The 23,725-nt window shown below is 37.0% G+C and overlaps 2 protein-coding genes across 2 annotated transcripts; one reads left to right on the top strand and one right to left on the bottom strand.

Annotated features, from left to right (window-relative positions):
- The first annotated feature begins 3,929 nt into the window (after window positions 1-3,929).
- LOC115714385 (protein HHL1, chloroplastic) lies at window positions 3,930-5,958 on the top strand. Its single transcript, XM_030643070.2, has 6 exons — window positions 3,930-4,320; window positions 4,564-4,701; window positions 4,951-5,037; window positions 5,167-5,214; window positions 5,314-5,453; window positions 5,648-5,958. Exons 1-6 carry the CDS (start codon window positions 4,054-4,056, stop codon window positions 5,658-5,660), a joined length of 693 nt encoding a protein of 230 aa, XP_030498930.2. The 5' UTR covers window positions 3,930-4,053; the 3' UTR covers window positions 5,661-5,958.
- Window positions 5,646-7,972, bottom strand: LOC115714384 (tryptamine 5-hydroxylase-like). Its single transcript, XM_030643069.2, has 2 exons — window positions 6,928-7,972; window positions 5,646-6,842 (listed from the first exon to the last, which is right to left on the bottom strand). Exons 1-2 carry the CDS (start codon window positions 7,867-7,869, stop codon window positions 6,195-6,197), a joined length of 1,590 nt encoding a protein of 529 aa, XP_030498929.2. The 5' UTR covers window positions 7,870-7,972; the 3' UTR covers window positions 5,646-6,194.
- Between the last annotated feature and the right edge of the window lie 15,753 nt (window positions 7,973-23,725).

Genomic DNA, 23,725 nt, shown 5'->3' with positions numbered 1-23,725 from the left:
CAAGAGTAGGTTGGGGTTGTGTTTGATTGGATTGAGCACGTTGAGGTGGTGATGGTGGAGTAGGTAAAGGCTGAGGTTGTTCAAATTGAGGAGTGGAAGAGGGATTGGCTGCAGGCACTTGAGATGTAGATGCAGGAAGATTTTAAGATGGAGCAATGGAGTGGTCAAGTGCGGGATTGAGATTCTTGGTGCTAGTTGATGCTGAATTTGGATCATCCACCACAGATATTAGTGTATGCAATGCTCTAATAATTAGTTCCTCAACAACAGGTGAAAAAAGTGCATTAGTTTGTTGTATTATAGGTGGTGTAAGGAAACAAGTAGAACATAATGAGTTGTTAGAGGAAGATTGTAACTGAGTAGTGGAATTCTCACCAAGTGCGAGAAAATCTTCTTCATTGAACTGAACATTTCTTGTAATGTAAACTCTTCCAGATAAATTTTCACACAAATAGCCTTTGTATTGCATTGAATAGCCAACAAAGATGTATTTTTTAGACTACATTGACATCTTGTTAGAGTTATATGGTCTGAGATATGGGAAGCATGCACAACTAAATATTTTAACAAAGTCATAGTCTGGTTGTTTATGAAACAAGCATTGATATGGTGTGTAGTAATCAATCACTGGTGATGGAAGCCTGTTAATAATATAAGTTGCATGTTGGAAGGCATACCACCAGTAGGAGAGATCCAGACTAGATTGAGCTAGCAATGTCATGCCCGTTTCATTTATATGTTTGTGCTTTCATTCAGCTCTACCATTTTGCTCATGATCATGTGGACAAGAATGCTGAAACTGAATTCCATTAGCAGCAAGGAAAGTGGAAAAGGTTTTGTACTCACCCCCCCCCCCCAATCAGATTGAACTTTTTAATGGAAAAATTGAACTGTTTTTCAACAAGTTTCTTAAACTGTAGAAATGTGGGGAAGGCTTGGGACTTAACTGTCATGGGAAAAATCTATGTAAATTGACTAAAGTCATCAACAGAATGTATGTGGTACCTAAATTCCTCCTTGGAAGGAACATGAGAAGGTCCCCACACATCTGTATGAACCGATTCCAAAGGCATAGATGCTCTACTGCTAGACAAAGGATAGGGTAGTTTGTGTATTTTTCCTAACTTGCAGGCATCACAGAATCTTAGTTTCTTAAGTGAGCCTTTAAAATTAAGTTTGTTTAGAACTTCTGCAAGAATATTAGGGGCAGTGTGTCCTAGTTTCGAATACCAAATATTGATATCTTGATTAAAATTAGCATGAAAAACCTCATTTAAGGATTCTGAAGGATTGAAAACAAGGAAATTTTTATTAATGACATGATTGTTACATGATGAAAAGATTATTGAAACAATCTCATTATTACATGATGGAAGAGACTGTTGAAATAGTCTCATTATTACAATCAGAATTATAAGCAGGAGAACAACATGAACTAGAATCCTTAGTTGCTAGGTGACACTCAAGTTGAACTGGAGCAGGTGGGGCAATTGATTTGGTCAACACATAGAGCTCATTTTTAACCCTCCCTTTGAGCAAGACTCTCCCTATTATCTTGTCCTCGACAAAACAGCAAGTAGAGTGAAATTGTAAGAAAACTTAATTATCTTTAGTAAGTTGAGACACACTAACAAGATTTTTTGTTAATTTTAGAACTTTGATGACAGAATTTAATTGAACATGAGTAAAAGTGGAGGATAAAGAAAGATTACCAATGTGAGTAATATGGAGTTTCTTGCCATCACCTACTGCAAGAGACTCATTGCCATGGTAAGGCATTTTGAAATCAAGATGCTCCATTCATGTTGCTACATGTTTGTTAGCACTAGTATCAGCATACCAGTCTAGATCATTAGCAAATTATGTGATCATTTGGGCCGGAGTTGTATGGGGATGCTACTTCCTCATCAATACCTGTCAAGAAAGCATGTGATTTTCCAATTTTGGGGGTAACAAATGATTTATCAAATTAATAGTGGCACACTACTGCTGTGTGGCCACTCGTGAAACAGACTTGGCACAAAAGTTTTAAAGCGAGTGCTCCACGGCTAGAGTACCTACAGAAGATCGAGAGATTTGTCCTTGACCATAACCACGACCATTATAGCCAGATGATCTTGAAGGCGAGTACGAGCCAGGACCAGATCTTGAAGAGCTTGTGGAGATGTTAGCCATCAACTTTGAGGAGGTATTACTGACAGTATAATGTCATTCTAAACGACTTTCATGGGTTAAAAGTAATGATTGAATGGATTCAAAGGAGAGATCATCAACAAGACTCGTCATATGAGCAACAACAGGGTCATACTCTAGTCCAAGGTCGTTGAGAAGATGCATGATCAAATCGCTCTCATCCATAGGATGTCTTGCTGTGGATAAAGAATCATCAAGAGTCTTAACTTTGTCATAGTAATCGGTGATAGAAAGATTACCTTTCTGAATCGTGGAAAGTTAAGATTTGATTTGCAGGATCCTGGCCTTCGATTGAGATGCAAATCATTGCTTCAATGCTTTCCATGCCATGTAAGACGTGTTGTACTGAACCAAAGATCCCAAAACAGTTTCAAACATTGATGAACGGAGCCACCTGAGTGAGAGAGTCCTTTCTTTCCAGGTGACAAATTCTTGATTGACATCGTCGTTGACGAGTTGAGCCGGTGGAGCAACTCTGGTGAGTAAGATATTGTCTAGACTGTGTCCAATTACTTTTGGAATCACTTGAGATTTCTAGGCCAATAAGTTCGATTGATCAAGTTTGACAACAAGCGAAGAACTGAGAGAGTTTTGAAACGGATTCTGTGATTGTTGTTGAACAATCGAAGGTGGCTGAGGAACAAGTTGAGGTGGTTGCTCGCGAGCTGAAGTAGTGGTGTGCGGTGGATTTTCAATGCTTGGAGGATCCATAGATGACTTTTGTCAATGGCTTTTTGATACCATGTAAGAACTTATTAATATAAACTGTAATAGAGTATGTTGAATGCAACAATCTCATCAGTCTATAAAAATTACAAACTGAAAGAGAAAAGACCTTTATTTATAGAGAGGAGATTACATGGAAAACATACTAGAAAGTTAGTTAACTAAAACAGTTAACTGTTACAACTAAAAAACAGCTAGAGAATGAAAACAAACTAACTAATATTTTAACAGTTAATAATTGTATTAGAAAAGATGATAGAAGATATAAAATTTATGAGGTACTTCTTTTTTCTCAATTAATTTTGAGATGCAATCCCCCACGCATCTTAATAACACACTAAAAAATAGCTTGCAGAGTGAGTATAAGAGCATCTCTAATGGTAAAACTTTAGAGAATGCTTGGTGAGGTGGACATATTATGTAGTAAAATATTGATATGTTATACTATTGGAGAGAAAAGAATGTCATTCTAGAAATTTGAATGGATGTTATGTTGTAACATTGAGTATTTTTAATAATAAATTGAAACTAAAAAGTTATTGTAGCTAAAAATTAAAATATATATTAAATAATAACGTGTAATATTATATTTATAATATTTTAAAAGAATATTATGTATTGGAGTATTTTTAATAGTAAAAGTGCTAAAAATAATATAAAATAAAGATAAAATAAAATATTATATTTTTAAATAATGTGTAAATTTTTAACATTTTTAAATTATGTTACTATTAAAGATGCTTTAAAGATATCAAATTTAATGGTGTCCAAATTTATTAGTAATATTTTATAATAGTTATTCACTGAATACTTATGACACCTGGTGGTAGGTCGTAGCGTGAGGATTTCTCTAATGTATTGTGGACAAAAACATATTGTGGAGATAAGAAAATGGATATATTTCTACAAAACGACAAGTTAATAAAACGACACAATGCACATCAGAACGACACATATAATATATATAATTTTTTATATATATATAAATATGCAATAAGCCACGTGTATGGTGGGGATTTCGACTCCATGTACTGCTTTAAACCACTCCGACTGTGTGGATAAGAGTCTCGGACAATATAGAGAAGGGGACTCACTCGGCGAACAATCAAAAAACTAAGGAAAAGTCAGCCAAAAATGTCCCTGAACGCCGTTCTCCGGCTTCCATTGTCAAACTTCAGGACCCTTGATGATGGGTTGGTTAGGCACTCCCTCGTCTCTTCCAACCGGACGAGTCTAAAGCAACACCCCGAACTGAGGCAGCAGCAACGCCATCAAACACTTGTGGTTCAAGCAAAGGGCAAGAAAGGAATGCAAGAACGCCAGTTTCAGAGACCTCCTCCCATGCCTAAGATTGAAGACGATGGAAACCCACGTTTTGTTATCTTCATACGTATGGCCGAGGTTCGTTTCTATAATTCTCATGTCTTTCTTTTTTTGAACTCAAAAGTTTAATCTTTTTAAGCTTTTTAGTTGAACTTGTTGGTGGGTTTCTGCAGTTTAAAAAGAAAAAATCTTCTTTATAGCTTTCTAAGCACTAAATTTAAATAATTGCTATATGATCATAATATTGAACAGTAGTTTTCAATTGGGTCATCTACAATAATATAATTGATACTGTAGATATAATGATTTATATTTGTTCAGGTTGGTTTCTGGTACCCGCTTAGTGTAGTAACAGGAGGTACCACTGCTAAAATCATGGTTGCAGCCAAAGATAATTTTCTGGGAAAATACATATACAAAGACACATTGGCTAGAAATCTTGCTGCAGTTATCTACCGTGTAAGTTTCTGTGCTTGTTATGATTTTGTCAACTATATTTCTCTTACATGTGCTGATATATCACTCATTAGGAGAAGTACTTTGAAGATCATGAGCTACAATACAATCTTAAACTAATTTTAGGCCAGAAATATTGCTGATGATCATATTCTCTTCTGTACATTTCATTGCTGTGATTCAATTTTTAAATAACAAACACTATTTTTTGTCATGATAAGCCTTACTAATAGCTTGTTATTATCTAAATAGGATGAGAAGGAGATACAGAAATCAGCACTTAAGCAGTTTAAAGTGCTGCGGTCAGCTAAGAATTTCAGATATGGATACAAAATTGTCGTAATGATCTTAAATTCTCTACTTTCCATGAAAAGATTATTCCTTTTCTCTGAGATATTCTGTCATGTACTCATTGTGATTTATTTCAAATATGGGATTAGTTGAGTTTCTGTTGCTCTGAACTTACAGGAAAATGGGAATATAAAAGCTGCACTTTCTACCTCAGATGTTATTGAGGTATAAATTAAATTATTAAGTTGCAAATATGTAATTCTTTTATCTCTTGAGCTTCTGATCTTTCCCATTTAACATCTTTTTATTTGCTCCTGAACTTAGCTTCCAACAGCAGATAAGCTCAAGACAGTAGTAGACAAGGTGAAAGATTTTTTTGGTGATGCAAAGGACTCTTTTGGGAAGATTTCCTCGTTAAATGCCCCAACTGAGGAGTCCCAGCAAAACATTCAAGAAAAGGAAAAGTGAGTTACATATGTAACATTCTCTGAACTAATTTATCTCCTTTCCAAGAAGCTTTAGTTGTTGAAGTTAAGAGGTTTTGTTTTCTTTGTCTGGTAATCCAAACCTAAGCTACCTCCATCACCTTTTAACATTTGAAAGTCTCATATTGATTTCAACTCTCTTAGCTAAAATGGTTTGTTGGTTCATCTACCAGGGTTAAAAGCTGAAGTTAAAGCACCCAATTGCTTGATTCACAGTGGCCACTGATTAAGGGAGATAGAGATCTTCTGTAGTACATACAACGCTGCTCGGAAAGTTCGTGCACAAGTCTCTTCCTCAGTTTTGTTCATACATCTTCTGCTCATTTACAAAGTTTCATGTTATTTTTCACTGATGTCAATATACAGATTTTAACAAGTTCCGGGCTTGTATATTATTTTTGTAACATTTTAAACTCCTGGAATTGAGTAGAGTACATCCTTTGGAAGAAGGGAATATCATTTGAAGTTTTTCCTTACGCTTAAACCAAGCTTCATAGAGAATTCTCATTCAAAGTTCAGTAGCAGAGAAACGATTACAATATAAGGTCCAAACTTAGCATGAACTTATTAACAAACTATTTAGAACACTACTCACTAATGCCTCCAACGACAACAGTAGCAAATATAGAAACAAATGGCAACTCTTAAGTAACAAACAACAGTAGAGAAGCAAGGGTCTTACATAGGCAGAAAGGACTTCGCATCAGTACTTATTATCACTCACTTTGACACAAATGCATCACTACGCTTCCATTCATAATCCTTTTTCACAGTTGGGACTACAATAAGAGGAGTCTTCTTTCTTGTAGCGAGCCCAAAAATCTCCTCAAGGTCTACATCATCAGCACCAACACCCTCAGGCAATCTCCAATCAAAATGACACAACAGCAGAGCTAGTCCAAGCTCAACTGTTGCCAAGCCAAAGTTATATCCAGGGCACCCTCTTCTTCCTCCCCCAAATGGTAGAAACTTGAAATCTGTACCTTTAACATCCATGTTATAACCCTCAAATCTCTCAGGATTAAACTCCAGGGGATTTTCCCATGATTTAGGGTCCCTTCCTATAGCATAGGAGTTGATCAAAACCCGAGTTTTCGCAGGTATGTCATAGCCATCCAAAGTACAATCCGCCATGGATTCTCGAGGAACAAGTAGAGGGACTGGGGGGTGCAGCCGCATTGTCTCCTTAACAACAGCTTTCATGTAATGAAGATACTGGAGTTGGCTCTCGTCAACTTTTCCGGCAGCTGAAGCGATTTTTCGAACTTCTTGTTGTGCTTTCTTCAACACTTTTGGATGCCTAACTAGCTCTGTCATTGTCCATTCTAAAGTGGCTGATGTTGTATCTGTTCCAGCTACAAACATGTCCTGTAGTACAAGCTCTTTCAAATTCTCAAGTTAAATTAGTCATTCAAAAAAACCAAACATGGCTTAACTCAGTAACTTGTTTTACCAGAACAAGAGCTTTAAGATTGTCATCTGTAATGGGAACCTCCAAGTCATCTCGCTGCTGCACCCGAAGAAGCACGTCAACGAAATCTTCTCTGCTATCCAATGACGACGTCGTTTTCACCGCTAACGAATGATCTTCTATTATTTCATCGCAAACCGCTCTCAGATCATCCAAGTTCTTCTCCACTCTCCTTTTGAACCCACTCAACGAGTTGACCCATTTCCACTCCGGGTAAAAATCCCCAATGCAAAACCCACCAAGCAACTCCTGCGTCTCCGCCAAAACCCTCACCAAATGACGCTTCTGCCCTTCGCCGACCGACCCAACTTCATCCCCAAGAAACCTCCTCCCAAAAGCCACTCGGCACAGAATATCATTCGCTAAGGTAAACAACACCTTGCTTAAGTCAACCACCTCCGACGACAAACACCGATTCGTGATGTGACTCAGCATACGGTTCATCTCCTCGACTCGGACGATTCCGAACGAGTTGACTCGCTTGGGGCTTAGCAACTCGGTGACGCATATCTTTCGTGCTTGGCGCCAGTAGGGCCCGTAGCGGGAGAAGGTGACGTCTGAGCAGCCGAAGGAGAGGTACTGAGCGGCCACTAGCTGGGGTCGGCTGGCGAAGACGTGGTCGTGAGTTTTGAGGATGAGTCCGGCGAGTCGGGCGGAGGAGATGATCAGAGTGGGAACTCGGCCGAGTCGGAGGAGGAAGACTGGGCCGAGTCGATCGGCGAGTCGTGCGAAGGAGTGGTGTGGCATGTCCGTTAGGAGGTGAAGATGGCCGATTACGGGAATGCATGGCGGTGAAGGTGGGTCCCTTCCTGTCTGCCACGTCGACTTGTTAGTGAGCCACGTGGGTATTCGAATGACGTGGAGGAACAAGGAGGTGCCAAGTAGGATAGCAAAGGTAAGAAAGAGAAGGATAAAATAGTCCATTCGATTATTTTCCAAGTGTAGCTGGAGAGCTAGTGAAGAGAATTGACTAGTTTTTGTAGTTACAACTAACGAGTTTGTTTTTCATAGGACAACTTATGTACATTTCGAAATAATAATATTAAAAACCTTATATATTTTTTTTTCTATTTTCTTTTCGTAAATATTAGATAAGTATATTATAAAATTTATATAATTTTATTTTGAGAGAAAAATAATTTTTTTTAATAATAAGTAAATCAGACCAGAGTCCATTACAAAATAATATATTATTCAAATAATTCAAATAGTAGAATTAATAAGATACGTAAAATATATCGTTTATAAAAATAGGAATGAAATAAGTCGACAATGTTGAAGCATAAAAAAAGGGAGCCAAATTACCTGTGGTTCCTGTCCCACTCCCTGTCCCAACCAATAATATTTTACCACCTCAATTAAAATTACACCTATACATTTAACGGTCCCCTCTAAAAACTTAACTCTGTTGGTCTATTTTTTTTATTTAATATTATTTTAAATTAAGTAATATCATCACTACTCCCTCAGTCTCTCATGAACTCTTAACTCTTCTATAATAAATTATTGAGTCTAACTGCCATTGTCATTTCTTCTAGCATTTTGTAAAAGAATAAATATATTGATAAATGGAAAATATTTTCTCACACGATGTTGTGTTGGTCACTAATAGAAGAATGACACATCACCTAAGTCTAAATCTTACTCAACTAAACATAACAGTTTTACCTAACTGTCTGTTATGACAGTTAGGATCGAGCCTTGAAGAAAAAGGCTATAAATAGCCATCTGCTGCAACAAGTAATCGTGTGTTTTTGGGGATTTAAAGAGAGCTAGTTCAGTGTGACAAAGAGAGAGTTTTTGTGTGTGAGATGAGTTGTTATTGAAGCATGGCTTCTTGAGTGTATGTGTTAGTGAAAACACTTTGTAAAACAACTTGTAATTCTCTCTCAATCTAGCATTAATAAAGACTCAAAGCCTTTGGGGCTGTTCTGGCCGAGGAGTAGGCAAGTGATCAACAATCACTTGTTCGAACCTCGTAAAATCCATTGTGTTTGATCTCTCTTCTCTAATTCTTTTACTGTTAAATTGATTATCCATTATTGCCATATTCAAGTTCTTGTTACTGGTTTTTTTTTTTTGCAACTGGTTTACTGGTTTATTGGTTTTATTTCACTGTTGCATTGTTTAATTTTCAGTTGCTTGTTCTGGTCTTAATCTAGTTCTTTGTATTGTGTTATTTGCGAGGTGTTTGATCATGCATTGATCACATCAAATGGTATCAGAGCTCAGTCGAAAGGGATCATCAAAGAACTGAAACAAAGAACATCAAGAACTTCAAGAACAGAGCCAAGAACTGATCTGCTATGGCTTCTACCAGGTTTGAAGTTGACAAGTTCAATGGGACAAATGACTTTGGTCTATGGAGAATTAAAATGAAGGCATTTCTGGTACATCAAGGAATATCAGAGGCAATTGACAGAGATGAGCAAGCTGCTCTTGGAGATGACAAGAAGAAACTTAAGGAAATTCAGAACAAGGCACACAGTGCCATTCTGTTGAGTCTGGGAGATGAAGTTCTCAGAGAAGTGTCAAATGAGGACACTGCAGTAGGGTTATGGGAAAGGTTGGCATCGATCTATTTGAAGAAATCACTGGCCAACAAGCTCTACCTGAAGAAGAAACTGTATACTATGAGAATGGATGAATCAAAGGATTTAAGAAAGCATCTTGATGAGTTCAATCGAATAATCTTGGACCTAAGTAATATTGGTGTCAAGATTGAAGATGAAGATCAAGGAATACTGTTGCTCAGCACACTACCAAAGAGTTATGAACACTTTGTGGACACAATTCTCTATGGAAAAGAATCTCTGTCCATGATAGAAGTGAAATCTGCACTGAATTCCAAGGAAATTCATAAAAGAAATGAAGACAAGTCAAATGGCTATGGTGAAGGTTTGTTTGTCAGAGGTAGATCAGAAACCAGAGAAAACAAAGGTGGATTTCACAAATCCAATCACAGAAACAAACAGTACAGGGGTTCAAGTCAGTCACACAAGTCAAAGCCTAACTCGAAGGCAGGGAAATAATGCTACTACTGTAAGAAAGAGGGACATTTCAGGGATGAATGCAGGGCTCTCAAAGCTAAACTTCAAAGAGAAAAGAGTAAAGATAGGGGAGATGCTGGTGTGGCAACTGATGGATATGAGTCAGCTGATGTTTTTGGTTGTATCAAGCCAAGAATCAGGTGATTCATGGATTCTTGACTCAGGGTGTTCATTTCACATGACACCAAGAAGAGATCTGTTCACAACCTTCAAGAAATTAGATGGTGATCAGTCTTGTTAGGAGACAACAAAGCATGCAAGGTTGCTGGAATTGGAACTGTGAGATTGAAACTACATGATGATCAAGTGAGAAGCATACAGGAAGTCAGGTATGTACCAGATTTAAAAAGAAATTTACTTTCTATTGGTGAATTGATTGAGAAGGGTCATACCATAAAGATTGATAGTTCTTTCAAAGTCATGAAAGGATCTTTAGTTGTCATGAAAGGGGAACTTAAGAATGGGATTTACTATCTCAAAGGAAAGACAATCACTGGTGAGAATGACATGGTAGTCAAAGAGCCTGATATGGAAAGCACTAGGTTATGGCATCTTAGATTGGGACATGTTAGTGAAAGAGGCATGAGTGAGTTGGAAAAGCAAGGCATTCTCAAGGGAAAACTTGGTGAAAAGCTAGAATTCTGTGATGACTGTGTGTATGGCAAATGTTGCAAGTTAAAGTTCTCACCTGGAAAACACACAACAAAAGGCAAACTAGACTACATACATTCTGATCTCTGGGGGGCTTCAAGAACTCAAACACTAGGAGGTGCAAGTTATTTCATGAGTATAGTTGATGACTATACCAGAAAAGTTTGGGTTTTCTTACTCAAAACCAAGAATGAGGCCTTTAATACCTTTGTCACTTGGAAAAGGCTCATTGAAAACCAAACTGGAAGGAAAATAAAGAAACTAAGAACAGATAATGGACTTGAGTTATGCTCTGATGAGTTCAATAGATTCTGTCAATTAGAAGGGATTGACAGACACAAAACTGTTGTGAAGAATCCACAGCAAAATGGACTTGCTGAAAGGATGAATAGAACTCTATTGGAAAGAGTAAGGTGCATGCTAAAGGGTGCTGCACTTGACAAGAAATTTTGGGGAGAGGCATTGAAAACTGCTTGCTATCTAATTAATAGATGTCCATCCACAGCCCTGAAATTTAAAACACCACAAGAAGTATGGACTGGACATGCTCCAAGTGTTGACCATCTCAAAGTGTTTGGTTGTACAGCCTTTGCACATACCAGACAAGACAAACTAGAGCCAAGAGCTCTCAAGTGTTTGTTCCTTGGTTACCCTGATGGGGTAAAAGGATACAAACTGTGGTGTTTAGAAGATGGCCACAGAAAATGCATCATCAGCAGGGATGTAGTTTTCAAAGAACATGAAATGGCCATGAAAACTGATGCTGCAAATCACAAGAAAACTGACAGAGACACAGCAGGTTTAGAAATCCAAAGCATCAAGGAAAATGCAGAAACTACAGATCAGGTGGATACACATGAGCATTCACATTCAGAAACTGAAGAGCATGCAACTGAGGAAGAGAACTTACCTGATGACTCACAAGAATACATGCTGGTTAGAGACAGAGAAAGAAGACAAATCAAGCCACCAGAAAGATTTGGCTTTGCTGATTGCACAGCTTTTGCTCTTGCATCAGCAGAAGAAATTGATACTACTACACCTAGTTCATACCTGGAAGCTATCAACTCAAGAAATAAAAGGAAATGGCTTGCTGCAATCAATGAAGAAATGAACTCTCTACTCAAGAACAAGACCTGGAAAACTGTAACAAGACCACCAGGGCAGAAATTGATAGGCTGCAAGTGGATTTTCAGAGAAAAGGAAGGTCTACCAGGTGAAGAAGTCAGATTTAAAGCTAGGTTAGTTGCAAAGGGATTCAATCAAAGAGAGGGTATTGATTTTAATGACATATTCTCTCCTGTGGTTAGACAGACATCAATAAGGATAATGATGACCAAAGTAGCCAAGTTTAACCTAGAAATGGACCAAATGGATGTGAAGACAGCATTCTTACATGGCAAACTTGAAGAACAAATCTACATGGAAGAACCAGATGGATTCAAAAGTAACAAACCAAATCAGGTTTGTCTACTACAGAAATCTCTTTATGGTCTCAAGCAAGCTCCAAGGCAATGGAACTTGAGATTTCATGAATTCATGATGAGCATTGGGTTTACCAGAAGCAACTATGATCCATGTGTCTATTTCAACAATGAACCAATGTGGTTATTGTTGTATGTGGATGACATACTGATAATTGGTAAGAAAAGACACGCCATTGACAAACTGAAACAAAATCTGAGTGATGAATTCGAAATGAAGGACCTTGGTGAAGCCAAGAGAATACTTGGGATTGACATCAAAAGAAACAGACCTGAAAGACTTTCATTGTCTCAAAAGAATTACATTCAGAAACTGATAGACAAGTTCTGTATGAATGAGGCTAAATTTGTTAGCACTCCTCTGGCTCAGCATTTCAAACTGACTCAAAATCAGTCACCAAAAACAGAGGAGGACAAGATGTACATGGATTCCATGCCCTATGCATCTTGTGTTGGAAGTTTGATGTACTGCATGGTGTGCACTAGACCTGATCTAGCCTATGCACTCAACATGGTTAGTAGATTCATAGCAGACCCTGGAAAGGAACATTGGTCTGCTGTGAAATGGATACTCAGATACCTAAAAGGATCTATGGACATTGGTCTTGTCTATGATAACAAGTTTCAAGAAGGAATTGAAGTAAATGGATATGTTGACTCTGATTATGCAGGTAGTATAGACACAAGAAGGTCTATAACTGGTTATGCTTTCACTGTCCTAGGTGGATGCATTAGTTGGAAATCGAATTTGCAAAAGGTAGTAGCTCTATCTTCAACTGAAGCAGAATATATGGCTGCTACTGAAGCCATTAAGGAAGCTATTTGGCTCAAAGGATTCACACATGAACTGGGGTTCAAATCTGAAAGCATAATAGTGCACTGTGACAATCAAAGTGCACTGCATTTGATGAAAAACCCCATGTTCCATGAAAGATCGAAGCACATAGATATCAAGCTGCATTTCATCAGAGATATCATTGCTGAAAAGGAGGTTTGTGTGAAGAAAATTGGAACCAAGGAGAACCCTGCTGATATGATGACAAAGTATGTCAGTTTAGCCAAGTTTAGGCTCTGCCTAGATTTGCTAAACATTCTCAATTGCTGAGAGAAGACTCAAGACCAGTTCAGTCCCTAAGCATCATCAAATCTTTCTTTCTATTAATGACCAAGGTGGATAATTGTTGTGTTGGTCACTAATAGAAGAATGACACATCACCTAAGTCTAAATCCTACTCAACTAAACATAACAGTTTTACCTAACTGTCTGTTATGACAGTTAGGATCGAGCCTTGAGGGAAAAGGCTATAAATAGCCATCTGCTGCAACAAGTAATCGTGTGTTTTTGGGGATTTAAAGAGAGCTAGTTCAGTGTGACAAAGAGAGAGTTTTTGTGTGTGAGATGAGTTGTTATTGAAGCATGGCTTCTTGAGTGTATGTGTTAGTGAAAACACTTTGTAAAACAACTTGTAATTCTCTCTCAATCTAGCATTAATAAATACTCAAAGCCTTTGGGGCTGTTCTGGCCGAGGAGTAGGCAAGTGATCAACAATCACTTGTTCGAACCTCGTAAAATCCATTGTGTTTGATCTCTCTTCTCTAATTCTTTTACTGTTAAATTGATTATCCATTATTGCCATATTCAAGTTCTTGTTACTGTTTTTTTTTTTTGCAACTGGTTTACTGGTTTATTGGTTTTATTTCACTGTTGCATTGTTTAATTTTCAGTTGCTTATTCTGGTCTTAATCTAGTTCTTTGTATTGTGTTATTTGCGAGGTGTTTGATCATGCATTGATCACATCACACGATTAATTAATACGACTAGAAATATGAAGTGAGGTTTAAAATAATTTATCTACTACGTACTCAAAGTCTAATAAACGAGAAAAATTTAATTGGAAGAATACATACAAATTAAGGAAAAATCTAAATTTTTCTAAAAAAATTGAACACAAACTAAACCCACAAAAGACATAATTTCTTATAATTAAAGGGTATGTATAATATAACATTCCATGGGACTGCCTTTCTAAAGAACTGGTCATAGAGAAGGTAGATTTTCTGAACTGAAAAACAACCCTGTTCAATTCGATCAAAGTCGGTCCTCAAATTATTTTAAGACCGCCACCGTTGTAGAAGCTTTCCAAGACAGCCACATCAGAACTTTTGCTCCATTTCTCTATTCAATACATCCTCAAAGAAAATACAGAGGAACAAAGAGAGATTTTCATGCCTTTTGCAAACAATTTTTGAATGTTCTTTGTTTTTCTTCTTCTTATATTTTGTTCCAATTGTTGGAAAAAAAAAAGACCGAAATGTACTTGATAGAAGAAAAAGATAGATAATCATGATATTTTTTACTTATAAAAAAGGGTAATACTTTTTTAGTTAAAAAAATATTATTAAATTTAAAACAAGGAAACAGAGTTAGTTTTTAGAGAGATATCTTAAATGTATAGGTGGAATTTTAGTTGAGGTGGCAAAATTTCATTGGCTGGGACAGGGAGTCGGACAAGAACTGGGACAGGTAATTTGGCTCCTAAAAAAATTACGAAGAATACTAAATTTTTAATTTCAATGAACACGTGACAAATCAGACTTATTAATGACTATCAGCCAAAGATCTTCTATTAAAAATTTAGTAATAACAACTTATTATCCAATCTAGAATAAAATGAAATAATCAAACGACCAACTATACCGATAACAATCATAACAAATAATCTCACTATAAACTATAGTGCCAATAAAATTTTAAGAATCTCATATATCTAAACATGGACAATGTAAAGTCCTTTTTTGGCAAGTTAGGTGACAAAATATTTTTTCCTTTTTATGGTAAGATTGCTATGCATTCATTTTCGAAATCTTACTTCTTTTATTCGGTTATTAGTTTCCATTTTCCTTGTATGGAGAGTTGCACTTTCAGCTGAACTTTCCTTTGTTGAAAACTTCTCAAAAGAGAAGGAATTCTCTTTTGGAAAGTTGTCTTTTTTAGGGAAACTTTATGTATTGCCTTTTTCCTTATTGATTTTGATTGTATCTTGATACAATCAGAATATCTAATCTGTTTTTGGCAGGAATCAAGCATTGAAAGAAGATCGGACCCGATTTTAGTAAGTTTCCCGTTTCTGGGCAGATCTGCTTCGTCAGCAACCGAATCTGATGTAGCAGATCGTGTTTGTTTTTGGAAAGTCTTTGTTCAGCTGCTAATTCGATCTTGTGGTTGCCTCTTTGGTTTCTATGATCTATAAATAGAGCCTAGAGAGCAACCATTCGAATTACCTCTTCCATTATTCATTTTTTGCATTTATCTTTTGTGAGAAGAGAGTGTTTCTTTGTTTTGTGAGAGCCTAGTTGTTCACCTAGGTTCTAGTTGTTCTATTTCTGTTCTTACTCTATCCTAGAGGTTGTGAAGAACTACTTGATCGAACAAGAGATTGGTCTTCGGAGAAGACTTGATAAAGCCTTACTTCGGGAGGAAGTAAGCACTTGGTCTTCGGGAGAAGACTTGCTAAAGCCTTACTTTGGGAGGAAGTAAGCACTCACACTTCAAAGACAAAGGGAGTTCGGGCTTGAAGGTGTTTCAAGAAGTCAGATTCATAAAGTGGATTACAAAGGATTGCGGTAATACTTTAGAGGGAGTCTAAACTTGTTTAAGTCAATTGTCTTTGTAATTTTGATACTTTATTAATTGATTTCATTCTCTGGGCGTGGCCTCGTGGACTAGGAGTGTTCGTGAGAACACTGATACCACGTATAAATCTCTTGTGTCAAGTTATTTATTTTTCTGCAAATATTTTATATTCTGCCTGTTCAGGTTCTTTGTAAACGGAAATTACTTTCTGCTTCGCAAACGCTTGCTACGATTTTTATATTTTCTTATATACAACTGATATTTGCAAAAACACGATTTTTCAATTGGTATCAGAGCGGGACACTAAACTCTTAGTGTGGTCCTATAACGTTTTTGTTAGAATGTCATTTTTTGCAGAAGGAAGTTCTATTTCTAGACCATCATTGCTTAATGACTCTAACTATCCTTACTGGAAAGTTAGAATGAGAGCCTTCATCAAATCTCAAGATGAGAAAGCGTGGAGAATGGTTCTATCAGGATGGTCTCCTCCAGTTGAGACAGATTCTTCAGGTAATACTATTATAAAATCTGAACTGGAATGGTCTATTGAAGATGATAAACTATCTGCCTACAATAGCAAAGCCTTGCATGCTATCTTTAATGGTGTAGGTGAGGGTTACATTAAACTTATATCATCTTGTGTTTCTGCTAAGGAAGCTTGGGAGATTCTTCAAACTTAGTTTGAAGGAACTTCTGATGTGAAAAGATCTAGATTTATCATGCTTCAAACTAAATTTGATGAGCTTAGAATGTCTGATAATGAAACTTTAACTGAATTCTATGAAAAATTATCTGACATTGCTAATGAATTTTTTGCTCTTGGAGAAAAGCTTGATGATTCTGTTCTTGTGAGAAAAATTGTTAGAGTTCTTCCAGAAAGGTTTGATACTAAACTTTTGGCAATGGAGGAAGCTAAAGATTTTAGCACTATGAAAGTGGAAGAATTGATGGGTTCCTTACGTACTTTTGAATTAAATCAACAGATTAAACAAAAGGACAAACCCAAATCCATTGCTGATAAAGGTAAAAGTATTGCTTTGAAAGTTGCTGATAATGAGAATTCTGATAGTGAATGTGATGATGAGATTGCCTTATTAACTAAGAATTTTCAGAAATATATGAAAAAGATGGGAAATAAAAAGAATATTTCGAAAGGTTCAAAAGGTAATACTTTCATTAAACCATCTGTCTCTAACAAAAAGGGAATTCAGTGCAGGGAATGTGAAGGTTTTGGGCATATTCAATCTGAGTGTGCAAACACTTTGAAAAAGAATAAGAAAAGTTTCAATGTCACTTGGAGTGATGATGAATCCGAAAGTGATGAAGATATTACTGAAAATGTTGCCCTAACCTCTGTTATGACTAATGTATTGTGTGATTCACAGGTGAAAGATAGATTGGTATGTCTGAATAATACCACCAAACAAGAGGAATCAGATTCAGATGAGTCTGAAATCTGTGAAGAATCTCTTGCTGAATCATACAAAGTCATGTATGAAAAATGGATTCAAAGTTGCTTCGAAAATAGAGAGTTGAATAAATTGAATAAAAAATTGTCTCATCAGATTGAAATGTGTGAGTTGAAAATAAAAGAATATGAGACAAGTGTTTGTGATAAAGATGAAAAAATCTCTCTATTGAAGAAGGAACTTGAAAACTTTAAGAAAAATGTTCAAATGCTTAATCCTGGATCTTCTATTTTTGAAAAAGCTCAGAATGCAGGTCAGAGAGGTTTTGCAGGCCTTGGTTCTAATGGGATGGAAAGTTCTGGAGTCACGAAGTTTGTAAAATCTAGTGTTCCAACGAATCACCGTGAGGCTACTAACTCTGCCGTAACAGTTTCACATCCTGTGGCAGCAAGAACAGCTCCTGATGCTGCAAAATCTCCAGGATTTTCGAAAAGGGTAAGATCTCAGGTAAATAGATTTATTCCCATTTGTCATTTTTGTGGTAGAAAAGGACATATCAGACCTAAATGTTTCACATTGAACAACCTGTTTAAAACAAATTATTTTGATAATTTGAAAAAATCTCAAAAGAAACATAAAGGTTTGAAACAAATATGGGTGAAAAAGAAGTGTCTAGCTGGTTTTTCTTATAAAACTGCTGCATCTCAAATGTGGTATTTTGACAGTGGTTGCTCTAGACATATGACAGGTGACAAGGATTTTTTGACTAACATTCGGCATATGCAATGTGGAGAAGTCACTTTTGGTAATGGCTTATCAAGAAAAGTTGTTGGTATGGGAACTCTAAATTTTGAAGGGTTACCTAGACTGAAAAATGTGATGTTAGTTGAAGGACTGAGGGCTAATTTACTTAGCATCAGTCAAATCTGTGATCAAGGGTTTACTGTTTCTTTTGATAGTGATCATTGTTATGTTCTGAATGATGACAATGAATGTATCTTGCAAGGATTTCGATCCAATGATAACTGTTACACTCTAACCCCTGTGTTTACTTGTCACTCAGCTATCAACAACACCACAGATCTGTGGCATGCCAAGCTTGGGCATATTAATTTTAAAAACCTGAAAAAACTGTCAAATGTAGGTATTGTTCAAGGTCTTCCCAAGCTTGGTAAGGAAAGTGAAGGTAAGTGTGAACCGTGTCAACTTGGGAAGCAATTAAAAATCACTCACAAGCCTGTGTCTGATATCAATACCTCAAAGGTATTGGAATTGCTTCACATGGATCTTATGGGTCCAATCCAAGTTGAAAGTTTGAATGGTAAACGATATATCTTTGTGTGTGTTGATGATTTCTCTCGTTTTACTTGGGTAGATTTCTTAAGAGAAAAATCTGACACTTTTGATGCCTTTAAAACTCTCTGTCTGAGATTAAGAGTTGAGAAAGGTTGTAATATTGGGAAAATTGTTCAAATTCGAAGTGATCATGGTAAGGAGTTTGAAAATTATGTGTATGATGATTTTTGCAAGTCTACAGGTATAACTCATGAATTTTCAGCTCCTAAAACTCCTCAACAAAATGGAGTTGTTGAGAGGAAGAATCGAACTTTGCAGGAAATGGCAAGAGTGATGTTAAATAGCAAGAAGTTGACAAAGCGATTATGGGCTGAAGCTATTAACACAGCTTGCTACATAATAAACAGAGTGTTTATTCGTCCAGGTACCTCAAAAACATCTTATGAAATTTGGAAAGGTAAGCGCCCCAATGTAAGTCATTTTCATGTTTTTGGATGTGTGTGTTATGTCTATAGAGATCGTGAGCATATTGGTAAATTTGATGCTAAAAGTGATGTTGGTGTGTTTATAGGATATTCCTTAAACAGTAGAGCTTATCGTGTTTATAACATGAGAACTCAAACTGTGTTGGAATCAGCTAATGTGGTTGTTGATGATTTTAGAGATTTTTCAGAATTTTCCACAGAAGCCAAGATAGATAGTCTCATGGATACTCCTCCAAAAGTTGTAACGACGAGATCTGATGCGGCAGAACCCATTGCGATGCCGCAAATGACGAATCCGTCACAAGAAACTGGAGAACCAGAACCGTCTATCTTAACTCATCCAAACATCATCACTGACTCTATTCAGAAAGAACCAAGCACCAGAGTCAAACTGAATCATCCAAAAGATCTCATTCTTGGAAATCCTGAAGAAAGCATGGTAACTCGCAGAAGGTATATTAATTTAATCAGCTTTCTTTGCTTTGTTTCTCAATATGAACCGAAAAATGTGAAGGAAGCCATGACCTTTGAGGAATGGCTCAATGCAATGCAAGAGGAACTCAACCAATTTGTTCGCAACAAGGTATGGATTTTGGTCCGAAGACCAAAAGGTATAAATGTTATTGGAACAAAGTGGTTGTTTAAAAATAAAAGTGATGAGTTCGGTACAATTGTAAGAAACAAGGCTCGTTTGGTGGCACAAGGGTACACTCAGGTAGAAGGTATTGATTTTGATGAAACTTTTGCTCCTGTTGCAAGATTAGAATCAATACGTTTACTTTTATGTATTGCTTGTATTCTCAATATTAAATTGTTTCAAATGGATGTGAAATCTGCCTTCCTAAATGGTATTTTAAATGAGGAAGTTTATGTTGAGCAACCAAAAGGATTCGAAGATCCTCAATTTCCAGACCATGTATACAAACTTGAAAAGGCTTTGTATGGTCTGAAACAAGCTCCTCGAGCTTGGTATGAAAGGTTGACTCAATTTTTACTTTCTCATGGCTATCACAGAGGTAGTGTGGATAAAACTCTTTTCATCAAACATATAAAATCGGATTTCATCATTGCTCAAATATATGTTGATGATATAGTTTTTGGTTCTACATCTAACCATGAAGTGCAGGTATTTGTTGATCAAATGAAAAGTGAATTTGAAATGAGCATGGTTGGTGAGCTTAATTTCTTTCTGGGTCTTCAAGTGAGACAAATGGAAGGAGGTACATTTGTATCTCAAAGCAAGTATGCTAAGAACCTTGTCAAGAAATTTGGCCTTGAATCGGCTAAGCAGGTAAGTACTCCTATGAGCACCACTCTGAAATTAACAAAAGATGAGGATGGAGTAAAGGTAGACACTACACTCTATCGTAGCATGATTGGAAGTCTCTTGTATTTAACTGCTAGTCGTCCTGATATATGTTACAGTGTGGGAGTGCGTGCTAGATATCAAAGTAATCCTATGGAATCTCATGTATCAGCTGTAAAAAGGATTATTAGATATGTTAACAGCACTCCTGATTATGGAATTTGGTACTCAAAAGATACCAATTCAAATCTTGCTTGTTTTACTGATGCAGATTGGGCAGGAAATGCTGATGATCGAAAGAGCACAAGTGGAGGGTGCTTCTTTCTTGGGAATAATCTAGTATCCTGGCATAGCAAGAAACAGAATTTCATCTCCTTATCCACTGCCGAAGCTGAGTACATAGCTGCTGGCAGTTTTTGCACTCAACTATTGTGGTTGAAACAAATGTTGATTAATTACGGGTTTGATTTGGGTGTTTTAACTATTTTTTGTGACAATACTAGTGCCATAAATATTTCCAAAAATCCTGTTCAACATTCTAGAACAAAGCACATTGACATAAGACACCACTTTATTAGGGAACTTGTTGAAAATAAATCAGTGCAATTAGAATATGTTGATACTGAAAAACAATTAGCTGATATTTTCACAAAGGCCCTAGATGCAAGTCGCTTTGACTCCCTCAGAAAATCTTTGGGAGTTTGCATTGTTTAATTTTATCTGTTCATAATTCTTGTACAATAATATTATGTGATTCTTCTCTAGCTCTTAATCATCTATCATTGTATTTTGACAAATCATGTTTATGCTTTTGGTTTATAATTAGTTAGGATCTCAGTCTGATCATACTTTGTGATGTTGTGCTAAAAGGTTCATGTTACTCTCTATGTGTGTCTAGGATTAAATAATGTTCTTATACAGAGTTGAGCAATTTTTGTTCAGTCTTATCAGGCCCCTTGCTGGAATAGAGCTACCCATACTGAGGTGTGAAAGCCATCTGATGAGTAAGCTGGAACATTGTAATTAGCAACTATGATGAGGATGCACTACCATAGAAAAGGGCTACCTTCAGTGTGGTGTGAAAGCATCCAGTTGCGGGATCAAATTGAAAAAGGCGAAAATGAAAAATCTTGCCAAGGACAATGATCCTATTTACACTGCACACACTTATGCCTGACAAGTGTGTTCAAATCTGTAAGTCTCCTCTATTAAAATTAAATTGATAAATCCTGGTTCACAACTTTCAGTAACATGCATATCTTTCATCAACATCAATTAAATATGATTATTCCATGAGATACTGATTAGTTATTTTCCTTAAAAAGCATAACATGTATTTTATTTTGTCAATTGTCAATGATATTTGGTTTACTTGCTTAATTCGAATCACATATAGTTATTGTACACTTTGTCTTTTATTTTCGGTTTGTTTATATTAAAAAAAATACTAAAAAAAATAAAAAAAAATAAAATGAGGGAGGCATGTGACTTGCTTCATGGGTTAAGGAAAATCTTGTGCATAAATGGTAAGTATCAACATTCATTCTTTCTTTGATTTATTTTGATATTTTTCCAAGTAAAGATTAATCTTTATATGGTAATGTGTCTTTATTCTTGAAAGATTGCTTTATTTTTGGAAAAATTTGTTGGCATTTCTAGTTCCCTTTTATTTTTTTTAAAAAAAAAAAAAGGGGGGAAAAGGGAAAGGAGTTGAGAAGTGGGCGGTTTCCTCTTTTGGTTCATGGGCTGGCGGTTACCATTTGAATTTTCAAAATTGGTTTCCTTTTTCTTGTTTTGATTCCAAGGTTATATAAACCAAATTTTGTCACTTATTTCTCCACCTACCCGAACCTTGTTTCTTGTTTCCTTGTCAGACACTATTCATCTTCTCTTTCAGTTTCAAAATGGTGAGAACCAAGAATCTAGTGCACTCTAAAAAATTAGAAGAAACCGTTCCAACTCCCTCTAGTGCACCCCCTGCTGCCTCAGTTCCTCCTCCTGTTGTTGCAAAGCCTGGAGATTCATCGCTTCCCCAACGTGAATCTCAAGCCGTGAAGCCAAAACGTCCACCCAAGCAAGTTGCTCGCAAATCTGTAAGGCCATATCGCACCTGGACTTCCTCATCTGAATCCTCGAAGGAATCTCCTCCTCCATTGGCTGTTCCTCCTCCTGCTGCATCAATGGCTGGCACCACTCCAACAGGCCCTTCAACTCGAACTCGAGCCCAGCAAGCCTCGGCTGAGAAAGACCTTCAGGCCTCTAAATCTCGAGAGAAGACTGTTCCTCCAGCCAAGAAGAAACTCAAGACTACTCCTCCCTCGGCGTCCTCGAGTTCCAGTTCAGAAGAAGAGGATCCAATGGAAGTCTCTTCAGACAAATCAGTATCTCTGCATACTGAGAAGGACAGTGAGGACACAGAACTCGAGCCAGAGCCTCCTCGCTCAAAAACTGCTTCTGCAGCAAAGGCCTCTGCTGCTGCCAAAGGCAAGCAGCCCATGGAAGATCCTCCATCTGGTAATAACCCTTCCTCTATCTCTGGTTGTCCAACTTTTTACTATCGAGACAATGAGCGTGACTGGAATCTCTATGCAACTCGTAAGTTTGAAAGTGAGAGGAATTATGATTTGCATGCTCATCGTGTTTATGGTATTGTAAAGTTCATTCAATTTCATCAATGGGAAAACACTCTTACTGGTTTCATTGGATTCATTGCTAACATTATTAAAGAGTTTTATGATAATCTTACTGATGATTTCCTTGATGAGAACTCTAGACTGTATAGGAGAGTTTATGTTAGGAGTCACTGGTTCTCTTTTTCTGAAAAGGACATTGCTCAGGCTCTGCAATTGCCTGAGAATGTATCTAATGCTGTGATGTCCATGGATCGTGACTTGATGCACTCTGAACTCACTGGTGCTCGTTCAGAATTGAAACCAGGGGAGAGTCTTCGAATTACTCACCTCACTTTTGCTCATGCTTCCCTTATGCGGTTTGCACTAAGCAATTGGGTTCCAAATTCGAACAAGACCGTGGTGTCTCAAGAAGTGGCTACACTCCTATACCGCATCACCTCTGGAACTTCCATTGATCTAGCCTCTCATATTCTCAACCAGATTGTCTCCTTTCGAAGAGGTAAAAAGCCAACCTTCAAACTTGTATTTCCAAATCTAATCTATAAGGTTTTATCCTCTCAGAAGAATGTGGCCCAAGCTCATGAAACTCTTGAGCCTCCCATCACTGGCCCTACATTCCAACCTTCTGAATATTTTGATGGTGTGTTCCAAAAACGGCCCAAGGTTGGTGCTGCTGCTGCTTCTGCTGGTGCAAGTTCAGGCTCTGCTGCTGCAGAACTCCTGGAAGTCAAGTCTGAACTTCAGAATGTGTACACTCGTCTTGAAGCAATGGCTGATGTCCAGCATGACATGTCCAGGCAACTGTCCACTTTGATTAAGCTCTACAAAAAT

Source organism: Cannabis sativa, chromosome 4, assembly GCF_029168945.1.
Source record: "Cannabis sativa cultivar Pink pepper isolate KNU-18-1 chromosome 4, ASM2916894v1, whole genome shotgun sequence".
Classification (NCBI taxonomy): domain Eukaryota; kingdom Viridiplantae; phylum Streptophyta; class Magnoliopsida; order Rosales; family Cannabaceae; genus Cannabis; species Cannabis sativa.
Note: the sequence above shows the minus strand (reverse complement) of the source record. Positions and strands in the feature narration are given on the sequence as shown.